We start from the raw sequence: 15,064 nt of genomic DNA on the forward strand, positions 1-15,064 counted from the left end.
AATGTAAATGAGTGAGTAATTACTACATAACTCTGATTACATTTTAAAAAGGGGCATTTATATATCAAGCTGTTAATTTAATTGATTATGGTTCATATAAATTTTGAAAAGCATTTAGTTAGAGACTTCAATGAAGCAGATACTCCAGTACATGTACAACACGCATCTTTCTTTTTTTATCAAATGTTTCCACTGACACTGATTTTTTACTCATATTTTGTCTGATTTTTGTGGCTAAACAGGGCAGGGTATCTTAAAATAAGACATATTCATATATATCCTATTTGAAGTCTACCTTTATTATTGTTACTCTCATTACATTTACATGAATCCTTGAGTAACTTTATACCAAACAGAATCAATGGTTCTGTTCTTCTACCTCTAAGCTGCTTTGTCTAATTCTCCTCTTTGTTTGTTGTGTGGGATGAATGGATTGCTTTACCGTGGGATCTTGACAGTGCAGTAATTGGAGCATTCATAAAGAGATTATGCCTGCGCTAATGGGAACAAGCTGGATTTCAAAACATAGACTCTGTGACACACCACTTCTGTGAAAAGCAATAAACCCTCATCAGGGGATCAGATTTTATTCTGAATTTAGCTCTACTACATTTTGAGGAGTCTGCAGATAAGTGTAACTGTATCTTGCAGAGGTCTACGTACTGGAAAGGGCAGGAAAGGGAGGGCGGAGTGCAGCTTCTATAACTGGGCTAGGCCTTTTTTTCCAGCAGCCAGCTGATTTCAGAGGGCCGTTTTTTTTCTCACACTAACAACAAACCACCCACAGAGAAGGGAACATATGCACAGGAAGCCTTTACACATGGAGAAAGGCGGCAGAAAAGTAAAGGGCAACGCCTGCTACTGTCACGGCAGAGTGAGCGTCTGATTCGCTCTGAAACTCATGCTGCTAGAAACGCTCTTACTCAACTGGGTGGGTTGTGTGTGACTGCTGTGTGTCGGTCACTTAGCAGAGCAGAATGTCACGACGGGACCAAAGGTTTCGGAGGGGAATAAAAGGACGGTAAGCACTGCGATTTTTAATCTACGAGACATTAAAATGCAGCGTAGAGTGAGAGAAAGATGAGGAAAAAGAGTAAGAGGATGAGAGGAAAAGTACAAGTGCAGATAAATTTCTGCATGTATACTTCCTCAAACTGAACTCTGTCAAGACTAACAGAAGTAAAGTGTGCTTTAATCCTGCTTGTGCTTACACATCAGCTTTTAGATGAGTAGTTTACGAAACACTGAAAACAGGATGCAAAGCTAGTAGCTTATGATCAATCAAGCAACTTTGTTTTACATCTCAACATTCTTCTTGAGATCAGTCGAATAAGCTTTCCACAAACAAGCAGGATGTTGACATATATTAATCCTTAAATAAAACAAAATCTAAAAAGATCAGAAATAAAAAGTTTCTTGCCTTGTACTTTACAAATATAATTTTTTTAAGGAAGTGAAGTTGGTTAGCACAGACAAAACAATGAGGAAGCTAAGCAGGAGAATATGTCGGCTAAACTCTTAACATTTAGCATGTTAATGTCCTAACATCATAAAACATTTATTTAATGTATTGAAACAAAAACAATGGTAACAGAAGGCTCAAAATATGAGTTGAAGTGGTGAGAAGAAAAAGCAAAAGGGATGAAGTATTTGGAAATATATCTGGGCTTATTCCAGGGTTTTTTCCCAACCAGATGTTCGAGAGGAAGTGCAGATGTGGAGCTGGAAGGTTTCCCATCCATTGCATGATAAAAACAACAAAAGGACAAAAAAATAATAAATCACCACCTTTTGTCAAGCTTTTATTATCTCATTAGTTCCTTTATGACGAACGAGAAGCAGGTCTAATAAAGGACAAACTCTTCCTTTGATTCAAGCGGATATTTGAACTTTGTGACACCAAATGCCTCACAATTTCAGCAATACATTCCCTGGAGTAAAATGAAAAAAGGAACAGCGTAGTTGCAACACAGACTGCAACAATGACTCATGATTTTAAAGACTACACAAAGTTTCAGCACTCTCAACAGTTTGGGTAAAATATACAAACTGCATTTATAACACAAAAGTATTTGCCCTTGTACTGACTTCTTCTGCTTGCTTTTCTGTTGCAAATGTTTCAAATGCATTTCAGCATCAAATAAAAATATACAAAGTAAAAATAAAACCCAGTTTTCAAATTATGATGTCAATTACTAAGGGAGAAAAAAAGTCATTCAATTCAATCCAGCCGTATGGGAAAATGTAACCTAATCATTTGTGCAACCTTTAATGGTGCCAACAAACGATTTTCCAGTGAGACTTTTTCGTCACTTTTGGCTCCATTTTCTTGGTAGACTTGTTTTAATTCAGCCACAGTAGAAGCATCTCAACTGGATTTGAGTCGGGACTTTGACAAAATCACTCCAGAACCTTCATTTGTTAGTATTTGAGGAATTGGAGGTTGGATCTGCTTAAATCTGGAGTGGATTTGCTTAAGGTAGATGTGGATATTCCTCTATTTGGGGTAGAGAGAATAAATCACAATTCCATTTAGGACTATTGCAATAAGCAATAAATCAATTAATCACATGATAAATTAAAAATAAACTCATAATTTCCTTTTGCTTTATTTATTGTTTTCCTCTTTTCTCTCTCTTTTTAGTGAAAAACTGATCTGGTGCTTTGGTTTCCACTACCCTTTTGTTGTTTCTGTTTTATTTATTTACTTTGAACATTTAAAATGTCTTCCAGTTCCAGTGCTAAATGTTCATTAGATTTTAAAGATTGTCGATCTTTGAGAATGTGTTCCTGCACATTCACATACTATTGTGTTACTTAAAGCGTTTTCAAAACAATTGCATCTCTGGATGCAAGTTTTGCCCAGTCCCTTTCTTATTGACCTTAATTGAGGCAAACAAGACCTTTGGTGCTTTCGATGTCAACCTCGGTCGTTTTGTGGCTTCCTAGATGAACTATAAGATAAGATAAGATAAGATTTATTGTCATTGTCTTCAACAATTAATTGATTGCTTAATGACGTGTTGCTTTTTCAGATATTTGAGCCTACATCATGCTGTTAGAGGAGTTTTATTTGATTCTACATTTGATTCTTTTCGTGACCAAGTCTTGCCAAAGTTTATGAAAATGACCTAAAACAAAGATAGGTAACCATCGTAATCATTTCCACATTGGTTTGGGTAGCTGGTTTCTCTTAAAAACACACACACAAGAGGAAAACCACCCTTTTATTTATGCCTGATGTTCAAACTTATTATATAAGTTACAAAAAAGCAAAAACAAATTAAATTTGGACTTTTCACACCACTGCATTTCTTCATTCCTCTATAAATTAATAAAATTGTACACCTGGTTTTAGAGAAATGCTATTTAATGTTTGAAAGGACACAGAGAAGCTGATTCCTTCCTCCCTTTCTTCTAAAGAATAATCCTTCCCCTTCCTATTGTAAGAACAGTCTGCCATTTACTGTTAAAAGTTGAGAGAGCAGAAACGTGGAGCACTGCTCCATGCAGGAAGTCGCCTCCCATTCTGGTTGTAATGTTGATGAGATAAGGAAACAGTTTTTTTAATCAGTCTATTCAAGTCAGGAAGTCAGGATGAGTTTCAGTTTTTAAAGCAAAGAATGTCATTGAGTTGTTTTTGCCCAAGAGCACTGTAAATGCAAACATGGTATTTAATTGAAAATAGTAAGTTGTCTTAAATCAGTTTTCATCCTACTTAGTAAGTTACTTAGAATTTGTGGTTGAAAAGTCTCTAAAAACTCTAACTGAGCTAGATTAATTTAGAAAAAGTAAGTTTTTGATGATTGTGCTTTTATTCTGAATTAATACTGCATGCATCCAAGTACAAATGCTTTGAGTTATTTTTCTTTACTGGAGCCAGTAATTTATCTTATCTCACTCATGAAAAGAGACTAATCCCACACATTTGAATAAATCTCAATGTATTATTTTATCTAAAAAGCTAGGCTGTTAGCACTACGCTAACTTAACAGTCTGAGCTTATCAAAGACAGGACTACCACTGTGTGTTGACCTATGGTTAGGGATATCACCACAGAGAACTAACGTTTTTGTTATTTTTTGGGGAGATTAATGAAGTTATTTTCATTTTGTTTACATCCAAAAGTCCCAAGCTGGAACCTTTGTATTGTGTTTCTGGTGTTCCTGTAAATCTGACGCACAAGCGACGCCTGCAAACAACAGTGATAGTTGATTTTTGAATCCCGGCATGATGACCTTTGTCCCATGTCTTCCTCCTCTCTCTTATTACTCACTTTCCTGTCTGACCTCTTGCAAATACAGGTCACTTCAGCCAGTAAAATCTTAATAAATTAAATTAAATCAACAATTTCTGTCACCTGCGCATCAAATTTGCAGGAATACCAGAAACATGATGCAACAGCTGGGGACTTTTGATTGTAAAGAATTAAAAATAAAATGCAATTAATTGCATTAATAGCCAAAAAACCTCCAAAACTTTGAGTTTGACACTTCTGATCTTACCGGTCAAATTTTCTTCAGTGTCAATATGGCACCCTTTCTAAATGCTTGCTTTGCTTCTTGTTGTCCTCATTAATAAAGGTGTTATGATTGTGAGTGCATCCTGTCTAACTGGTACTACGAAAGAGGAGGACAACTCTACTGCAAGAAGCACTACTGGTCTCGCTTTGGAGAGCACTGCCACGGCTGCAAGGAGACCGTTTCCACAGGACTGGTTATGGTAACATTTGTTCCTGGATTAGTGATGCATCACAGCGAAAAACCAGGACTGTCGAATTTATAATTATTAGTTCTTGATAGAAAACAAACACTTCATTGTTTGGACATTTTCTGACTAGTTTAAGCCCTCTGAATTACTCTCCGTAATCGAAAAACCTAAATTTTACTCACAATGATCCTATTCAGCTATGATAAGTAAAAGTTGTTTTTCTATTGTTCACTTCAGCTAATCAGAAATATTTCATGTTTGATAGAAATAACCAGATTATTGATCCATAAGGCATCAATTGTTCCAAAAAATACCACTGAAAATCCAACATTATGGAACATTAAGAGGCAAATGTGTGAGAAAAACGAAGAATACCACAAATCAGAACGCTTTCAACTATTAATAACTTCAAAGGTTTCCTGCCCTGTTGGACGTAAATCCTTTTCTTCCAAACAATTTCAGAGGAACTCCTTAAAAAAACATCCTTCATGTTCCAAAGGGAATAAACAAAAAATGAAACCAAAAGAATACATGGGGGGAAAAATTGCATTCTCCCTTAAGCAACACTGCATTGTCGTTTTGTAACGTTACAAATAATTATTTTACTAAGTTTGTTTTATTTGTTTTTTAAACAGTACAAAGTTACAAAGAGTAGAGAAAAAATGGTTTTCATATTTTCTTTTGCAAATATAAATCTAAAAGTTTAGGCACACATTATGTCCAACTTCACAATTCAACTTTTTTTTTAATCTTGTGAGGTCAAAAGTCAGAATTCTGAGAATTTTCAAATTTGGACTTTTTCTTCACAAGATTTTTAATTTTCTTTCTCAGAATTTTGACTTTGTTTCTCAGATTTTTTATTTTCCCCCTTCAGAACCCCCCCCCCCCCCCCCCCCCCCCCGAATTCCGACTTTTGATTTTAAAAGATTATAGTCAGAATAATTCTGGTAAATTCTGAGAAAAGATACATTTTTTTCCCCCTGTGGTCCTAATTCTCTTCCGTTAAAAACTGCCTTCATTTAATTGATCAAATATTATTTTAATATAGCATAGAATGGATATTTTCAAGGTTCTATTTACATGTCCCTCTGGGCCACATAAAACCTCATGGTGGGCCAGATATGGCCCCTGGGCCTCGAGTTTGACACTTGTGTCTTAAACCTTATTTTAATACAATTACAACAGCAGTCTCTACATTTTTTATTCAGACTTTGCACTTTTATAGACTGAAATTGTTGTCTCATCTTTACAAAAAAGCTCAAGCTAAGTGAGACAGAGCGGGGAGCATCTATCAACATCAATTTGTTTTTGCCACGTCTTTTAAGTTGGATGTAGGTACAAGACTTTGAATGAATATGCTCTGATCTAAATCTCATCAAGAGTCGTTGATGCAATTTTCAGATGCGTCTCTGGCCTAACACACCTGAAACATTGGACTGAATTACAGCCTCAGCATGCAGGATATAACGTGATAATTGTTGTCTGATATATTCCAAGTCTTACAAACTTTCATTTTAAGTGCTAATGTAATATTTACAGCCTCATTGCAGCAGATGCTCATACCAGACACAAATAACATTGCCCAAGTGGTGGAAGCAAAGATGAAAAAAAGATATTCAACTGATAAAATCGATGCAAAGTTTAGTAGTAATATTATCATCACAGTGCTTCCTGAACTCAGCTGGTAGAGTTTACTCTGATCCTTTCACCAAGGTACCTATAAGAGCCACTATCTCAATGTCAGTTTCCTGGTTTGCTATTTTGTGTTGGTCAACCACAAAACAAAAGTTTGTGGTTGTACTTGTACCCTAAAAAAATATGTTTGCTTTCTTTTCAGGTTGCAGGAGAGCAAAAGTACCATCCTGAGTGTTTTACATGCATGAGCTGTGAAATGGTCATAGGAGATGGAGACACTTATATGCTAGTTGAACGCTCACGGCTTTACTGGTGAGAAAATTCATATACCAGTATATATAAAGAATTCATATTATACAAATTTAAAGTACTTTTGTTTATCTCTTCAGTGGCCACTGCTTTTGTCAGGGTGTTGTGCCAGCTGTGAGATCAACATCTCTTACGCAGAGACCCCACATGGTGGCGCTGGTGTTTCTTCCTCCCACTGCAGCTGGATGTCGAGGCCTGACAATTTCTGCTGACTTCAGCCAAGACAAAAAACTTCTAATTACTGTTACAAAGTAAGTCTTGGTGGGTTTAAATTATCATTAGAAATTAAGAAAAGAGTTTTACCAAACAAAATCCAACCCTTTTCTTCTTCAACTAGCTCTACAGACCCATAATAAACATTGTGACAGCTTTTAAATATTTGTTGAGTCCAAGTTTTAGAACCTTGGAACCTCTAGACACAAAAATCTTTGTCCATTATTTGCAAAACAGCTCAAAATACTCAGTTGTTTAATAATTGCGCATACTCAATAGTCTTATGAATTACTGCACCACCCATTCACCGTTGTAACTCTCCTTCAGTTTAGACCCAGGAGTCCTCAGCCCTGATCTGCTGTCTTCTGTCCAAGCTGGTGATCAAGTTTTGGAGGTCAATGGCATCCCGGTCCACAACATTTCCCCAGATGAGGTACCAATGCTTATGGACACCTTGCAGGATGACATTACATGCGCAATATGTTACCCCATGTTATGCTGACTAGCAAAAAGCTGCTAGCTGACAGTGACTACGATTGGTTTTGACTGAAGTTATCAACAAAACGTGCAAAATGTTAAATGTGTGAATGATATATAAAAGAAAAATGGATTGCACCCAGTTGTCAACCCTAGATAACAAGGTCAGGAAAGTTTTAAGTAAGAAAAAAAATTGCGAGGGAAATAGCTCAGTTATGCTAGCTTGACTTTGAAAACCTTAACATGTAGATATGATGTGGAATTTGGTGTGTTTCAGTGAACAGTTAAAAAATAAAAAAGGCGACCTAAACACCAACTCTTCACCAACTTTTCTCTAGATAAACTGTGTAATTCACGACACAAGCAGACCTCTCCAGCTCATCATTGAACATAATCCACAGTCACCTCATGACCTTCTTCAACCAGACAGCCCCCCAAATAACATCAGCTGTCCTGACCCTCATGTCCACGACAAACTTACTTCTATCCATAACCTCCCAAGTCTGGAAGAAGAGCCAAGTACACCAGAGGAACGACAAGAACAACAGACGAGCCTCTCACCGCCTCAGCACCAAGGAAGCACCGGGTTACGAACCAGGCATATTCTGTAAGTGATGACAACTCTGGCTTATGATTACTGCCCAAGTCAGGGGTGTCAAACTCATTTTTATTTTGGGCCATATCAAGGTTATGAATGTCCAGTTGTGGTAAAATGTACTGATGAAACTCATTAATAATACTCTAAAATATGAATAAGTAGCCGTTTCTGTACTCGATGAGTCCTTCTTAAAGTTAAATAACACCAAAAATCATTACATTGATGTAATTTGGCAGAATACATAAGAAAACTATGGAACAAGATCATGGCCACTGAAAAATAGTCTTAGTCTTGTGAGGTCAAGTCAGTATTCTAAGAATTCTTACTTTTTCTCAGAAATTTTCATTTTTATTCTCAGAATTTTGAGAATAAAAGTCGGTCAGTATTCTAAGAATTTTTTTTTTTTTTCAAATTCTGACTTTTTTCCCAGAATTCTCAATTTTTTCTCAGAATTCTGACTTTTTTCCCAGGACTTCTTATTTTTGATCTTATAAGATTAAAGTCAGAATAATTCTGAGAAAAAATTCAGAATTTTCTTTGGTGGAGTTAATTCTCTTACGTTGAAAGCTGCTTTCATTTAATTCATAAAATATTATTTAAGCATACAATAGTTATTTTCAAGGTCATATTTACATGTCCCTCTGGGCCACATGAAACTTCATGGGCCCCCGGGCCTCGAGTTTGACACGTGTAACCTAAGTTGTTTTCTCTTTTCCAGACGAAGTTACAGCATAGATAAATATCCCCTGTCTCCTGGAGCATTGTCGTTTCTCTCTCAAAAGAGAGACATGGTTCGCTCAGAGTCTCTTCGAGTCGACCCTGGGGAGCGGACACACCGCATCTTCAGACCGTCAGACCTTATCCATGGAGAGGTTCTAGGCAAAGGTTGCTTCGGTCAAGCTGTGAAGGTAATATCCATACATTGCCTCTCTCCCTCAATTTTCTGACCTTCATTGCGAAACTTCATATCAAAAATCTTTATATTAAGGTAACGCATCAGGAGACAGGGGAGGTAATGGTGATGAAAGAGCTAATACGATTTGACGAAGAAACACAGAAGACATTTTTAAAGGAAGTAAGTAGTAGCAATGCCACAAGAGTTTTTAATAATTGTGTCATGTCTAATATTTACAATCTAAGCCAAATATTGTTCATCTCAGTGTCACAACCTCTCTCAAAATTTTACACAGGTAAAGGTGATGCGCTGCCTTGACCATCCCAATGTTCTCAAGTTTATTGGATTGTTTTACAAAGACAAGCGAATACATTTTGTCTCTGAATATATCCAAGGCGGAACTCTTCGAGAAACCATTGCAAAAATGGTGAGTTACAACTTTATTTTAAATGTATCCCAAATATTCAGTGTCAGAGCTGAGAATCACAATGAGTTGGTCATAATTTGGCTGTTTTAGGATGAAGATTTCCCCTGGAATCTAAGAGTTGGATATGCTAAAGATATAGCCGCTGGAATGGTGAGTGTTTCTGATCATTAAGGTTACAGCACTTACTTAAAGTATGAGCCACGTTTTCCACCAACTTTAACACATTTCATTAGGATGTTATGCAACGGACCAACACACAGTAGTGCATCACTTTTAAATGGAAGATAAATGATACATGGTTTTCATCTTCCAGACATAAAGGAAGTCCAGTTGAGAATCTGTAATTTAATGTTCAGACATTATGTGTCTAATGTGAGTGAGCTTAAGTCATTTTGCAAAAAGAATCTCTACATGTGCAACCGAGCAGACACAAAACTAAAAAAAACTTGAAGTTGAAATGGAGGTACTGATTTAGAGAATCAAAATATGAAAAATACACGTCACTTTTCAGACTTTAACTTTACTGATGTGTCTTTTTCCTCCTGGTTCACTATTATTCACTATTTTGTATTGGTCTACAACATTAAATATCACTAATACCATAAAAAATAAACTGGGGTTTGTAGTTTAAAATATGAAAGAAAAACATCAAAGGATATAATTACTTTTTCAAGGCATAGTAAAACATGAAATGGCGAATTTAATATTTCTCCTTTACAGGCATATCTGCACTCCATGAACGTGATCCACAGAGATCTAAACTCTTACAACTGCCTGGTCAGAGAGGTGAGCTATGAGCTTTATTAAATGCATGAAAAAGTTATATATATATACTTTATATATATACATTTTTTAACAGGACCGTACTATATTATTTATAAAAATGTTCTATTTTCAATCCAAACTCAATATTTAGCACATTAAGTCACAAACATAATTTTAAAGTACAAGTAATACATACGTATGTTTTTGATAGAAAATACCATTTAGTAAAAGACTTTCTATAGTGACAACTGCAGCGAATAAAGTGACAAGTCACAGATAAAATTTTGGACAAAAAGTTTCTTGAAAGTAAAAAACTGAATTTATATTTATTGTATTATTTCTATGTTTGTCTTTTTTAAAACTTTATAGTTGGTGTTTAGGTTTTGTTTATAATGCCATTCAATAACACATAAATACATAGTGATATTTTCAAGTTTCCTATCAACTTTAAACATTGTTTAACTGCACCAGGATTAGCAGGTTTTCTGTTTCTAGTAAAAATCCTGAAGCTTTTCATTTCTCTTCGCTATAGGACCAGTCTGTGGTGGTGGCAGACTTTGGACTTGCCAGGCTGGTGATGGATGAACGGAGTCGGACCAAAACTTCATCTCTGGAGCGGAGCGTGAAGGGGCCACTGTCAGAGCTGCGCAAACCTGACCGGAGAAAACGGTATACTGTGGTTGGGAACCCCTACTGGATGGCCCCTGAGATGATCCATGGTGAGTGTGATAACAAACTCATGAATGACGGACCTTCATGGTCTAAACTGAAACGAAAACCCTGCAGCTCATTATTTTTTTCTTTGACTCTTAGGAAAAACCTATGACGAACGTGTGGACATATTTTCCTTTGGGATTATGACTTGTGAGGTAGGAACATTTTGGTAATAACACAAAAGACGTAAGGTAGCTAATGTAAAGTACATTTCTGTTATTTTATCTCATGATGGGAAGGAAATTCCTAAAAAATATATATGAACTTACTCATTTAAAGTAATTGTTTAAAATATTTTTTCCAACACATACAAGTTAAAATTGCAAAACAAGTTTAAGAGATAAGCCAAACAAATTGGTGCACTGCTGCCGCCTTGTGGTAGTAGGATGTTACTACCACAAGGTTGCTAAAAACAAGATGTTTAGGAAAAGAATGGTACAATTAAAATACAATTTTAAATTAATATCTATCGACATTACTGATAAATTACTGATAAATTAGAATATGAAAATCTAATTTAAAGTGACACTCATATCTGCATTCATTACGCAGAGTGATATACTTTAAATATTAATGAAGTATATCACAAGTATATACAAGAAATGTGAATATAACATAAAGGAAAAAATATTTTTTATACATAATACACAATCGTATGCAATGCTGCTGTATTAACGATTGTCTAGAATAAAGTCACTGATATTTAGAGACACAAAATTCACATTTCTTGAGGCCTGTTTACCACCAAATTCTGGAGCACTTTATATTTCCCACTTCACTGAGTTTTCACAAGCCAAAAAGTGTTTAAGCTTAAAGTTACACTTTAAAACAGTTGCTTATCGATTCCTCTTTGTGTCATCAGATAATTGGCAGAGTGAGTGCTGATCCGGACTACCTTCCCCGAACTAACGACTTTGGACTAAATGTAGAAAGTTTCCTCCAGCAGTATCACTCTCCACTGTGTCCATCTGTTTTCCTGCCATTGGCTGTTCTGTGCTGTGACATCGACGCTGATAAACGGTACGATTGTGCGAAAATAATTGAAGCTATTTGAAATAAAAACTATTTTTTTAGGTATTTATGCTAAGAAAATGGTTACATTTTTGCAAAAAAATGGAGATGCTTAGATGTTTTTGTGAAAAATAGCCAAATAAAGAATAAAACATGAATGTCTTTGCTTTTCAGACCCTCTTTTTCAAAGCTGGAGGAGTGGCTGGACAACCTGCTAATGAACCTGGACATCAGCCTGCCTTTGCTTTCCGAGTTGGAGCAACTCTGTCAAGCCTTCTGGAAGATTCACAACCACCAAAACCAGAATGAAACTCCTGATCATCAAGACAATCTGAACCCTAAGCTTTGTTCAGACGAAGCAAATGGCCACACAGAGCCTAATCACTATCAAGGCCAAAGTAGCAAAACCGACAAAGACGTGAATGGTGAGCAACATGCACATGGCCACAATCTGAGGACTAAATCACAACACACAAACCAGCCCTGCTGTGAGTCTAAAAGCTCAGACCCGGGGAAGAGCGAGTGTGAGTCTCAAGAGGACAGCAACGTTAAAGAACAAGCCAAACCGCAGATTGAGCCGACACTGGTGGGCCGACCAAACAGGACTAGAAGAACTTGTAGAGTGCTGTGGGAAAGGTCTACGGAGGATAGCTCGTTTCTCTGAATCGTACTCAACATAACTGCGTTCAGTGTTGGGGAATAAACACATTTTTTTGAGGACATTGGTACCTTGGCACCAAATAGAGAAACGTATTTTAACCGATTACTATGAATTAGATGCACAAAATGTGCAACTGCAGGTTTTTGAAGAGGTGTGCAGCTTGATATTAATTAAATAACAGTCTATAAACCAGTATTTAAGAAGCAAAGCTAAAGCCTAGTTCAACAGGAATTTAATTCAGTATTTTTTACAACAAAAGGTATACTGAAAAAACATCCTGAAATTTCTGAAATTGCATGGATGGATGTTCTCTTTTGATAGACTGTGTTATAGTTCCACAGAATATAAATTACCTCAAGCACACAATTTAACATTTCTGTATTGCAAGGACTGTTTACTACTTGATAAGCAAGAGCATGTCTGTCATAAGCTCAAATTGTCAAATGGCTCCAATTTCTAATTGGTCCAGAAGCTGTGAAATATGTTATTTTATTCTTTAAGGTATGTTTAATTATGTTTTTAGATTGTCTTATGTCTTGTTCCATACACTGAGCTATGAAATAACTACTAATGCTATTAAACTGTAGATAATATTCAAAAATATGCACACCTTCTGATGTATAAGTCTGTATTACTGTATTAAGACAGAGTACGGAAAAGTGACTGAAAAGAAAATACCTGATTTATGCTTTAAGGTTAATCATAGTCATCTGGTCCAGGCATTTGTCCACATGTCCCTTTGTTTCTGCAAATTCAAACAAAACCATCAGGTGTTATTATTTATATCCTGTGGTGAGATATCAATCATGGTAATCTCTTCCAGAATATTAAGGCCTCCTAAATTAACAAGTAAAGTCACTGAGTAGGGTGATTCAAAAAAGATGCTTTAAAAATAACGCTGCTGCAAATTGCTAAAAACTAATCAGTGTTTATGTCATGACTCAACTGTTTTAAAATACTCAATATGGTTATTTTTTAAACTAATGCCTCTCATAACTTTTGGTTTAAAAACAAATCAATTAACACACTATTTTGAGTACAAATAAACATAAAATCACCAGGTCAGACCTGTAAAAACAAAAAACTGTTGGCTGCATCTCTACCTCAAAATAAAGCATTTGTAGATATTGTCAAAACCAAATTACCAAAATACAGATTTTTTTAATATTATAATGTCTCTACAATTTCAACAAAGAATATTCTTCTTCAAACATGTTTGAAGAAAAAAAAATTTGAGATTAACTGAATTGGTAAAAAAAAAAAAATTGTAATTTACATTTTCCTATCATATTTACAGTTAAACTTTGCAACAACATTTTTCCAGAAAATATCACATTGTGCTCCAAGCTGTTTCACTCATTTCCTATAAACACAAGATGCAATATCTACATTTTACTAGTTTTTACAATTACAATGTATTTTAATTTCTGAGTTACTTTTTACATGATAACTTTTCCTTCTGAGGCAGTGCGGGGCATAAAGTCTGATTGTAAATAATATTTGGCCTGGTTTTTAAATTATACATTAATAATATTCATGTATTTAACATCTTCAATATTAAATACTACATAATGACATTTAAAATGATGGTTCCTGAAGTTTTGGGTATTTTAGTTGGCCATTTTTCTTTTTGTTTTTAACCCACCTCCACATCAGGCGGTGGCTAATGCTACATAGCAACTTGTCTCATACATCACAAAGCTTAGCTTTAGTCAAAAGACAGATAGTAACAACAGAAAACAACGCTCACGCGCTGAGGTTATCAGCTTTACCTTTGACCTCTGACCGACCAATCAAAATGGAGAGAAGTCTGGGAGCTGGCAAACAAAAAGTATATTTTATTTATCAATTAGTTGATTCAGGATTTAACAAGTGAATATTTATTTTCTCAACAACATTTTGATTTAGTTAGATGGTGGATGAGAAGTAATTAAGAAAATAAATTTATAATGTGATTGTTAGAAGATGAGGGATGAGGTCTGTTACATTAAAATGAGTTTCTCTGATTGAGCAATTAAAGACAATAAGTTTATTATACTATTACAAAAATACTGTAAATTAATATCTAATTTAGCTATACTTGATTCTGTTTATATCAAGCAACTGTTTTACTTCAGTAGCTTTATATTAAAAACAGCCATTTAAAAAGGTTCCAACACTTTTATTTGATTCACGTTTGATCAAAAACCCAACCAGTATCCAGAGATGTGATAGTCCTATAATTTACTATGAAAATGATGTTCTTACTGTTTGAAATTGCAAATATTTCTGAATTTAGCTAAGCTCCCTCTGAGTGCAACCAAGTAGCTAATTACTGTGGTATAATTGCAAAAGAGTGGACAAAAATTAAGATCAAGTACATTAGATAATATATGCAGGTGGCTTGTTATACAGACCAATGAATAAATACGCAATGGCTTGCCATACTGGCAGGCGCTCTGGCAGCGGGGCGCCGCATGTCGCCGATCTGGGGTCAGTTTGGACTCAGGTCACACCATGGAGCACATGTCCTCTCCGATCAGATTCCGTAGCAATAAAAAAGGTAAGTCCATAACATTAACATATTTCTAGCATGTCTTTCTGTTTTATTAAAGTTTTAGGCAGTGAGGAAATAACTTCATTATTTAAACTACAAATGAATCACCCTGA

The 15,064-nt window shown here is 35.5% G+C and overlaps 1 protein-coding gene across 2 annotated transcripts; it reads left to right on the plus strand.

Annotated features, from left to right (window-relative positions):
• The first annotated feature begins 729 nt into the window (after window positions 1-729).
• On the plus strand, window positions 730-13,556 carry LOC116728867 (LIM domain kinase 1-like). Of its 2 annotated transcripts, XM_032577187.1 has the most exons (15): window positions 730-1,021; window positions 4,584-4,722; window positions 6,548-6,657; window positions 6,735-6,905; window positions 7,195-7,300; window positions 7,683-7,951; window positions 8,661-8,850; window positions 8,931-9,017; window positions 9,133-9,264; window positions 9,355-9,414; window positions 9,985-10,050; window positions 10,562-10,748; window positions 10,843-10,898; window positions 11,606-11,763; window positions 11,929-13,556. In XM_032577187.1, the coding sequence occupies exons 1-15, from the start codon at window positions 978-980 to the stop codon at window positions 12,416-12,418; spliced, it is 2,265 nt and encodes a 754-aa protein (XP_032433078.1). In that variant the 5' UTR covers window positions 730-977; the 3' UTR covers window positions 12,419-13,556. The 2 variants fall into 2 exon arrangements, with proteins under 2 accessions (XP_032433078.1, XP_032433079.1); XM_032577188.1 differs by lacking the exons at window positions 730-1,021; window positions 4,584-4,722 and having other exon boundaries at window positions 6,547-6,657; window positions 6,754-6,905.
• Window positions 13,557-15,064: the final 1,508 nt, after the last annotated feature.

Source organism: Xiphophorus hellerii, chromosome 11 (assembly GCF_003331165.1).
Source record: "Xiphophorus hellerii strain 12219 chromosome 11, Xiphophorus_hellerii-4.1, whole genome shotgun sequence".
Classification (NCBI taxonomy): domain Eukaryota; kingdom Metazoa; phylum Chordata; class Actinopteri; order Cyprinodontiformes; family Poeciliidae; genus Xiphophorus; species Xiphophorus hellerii.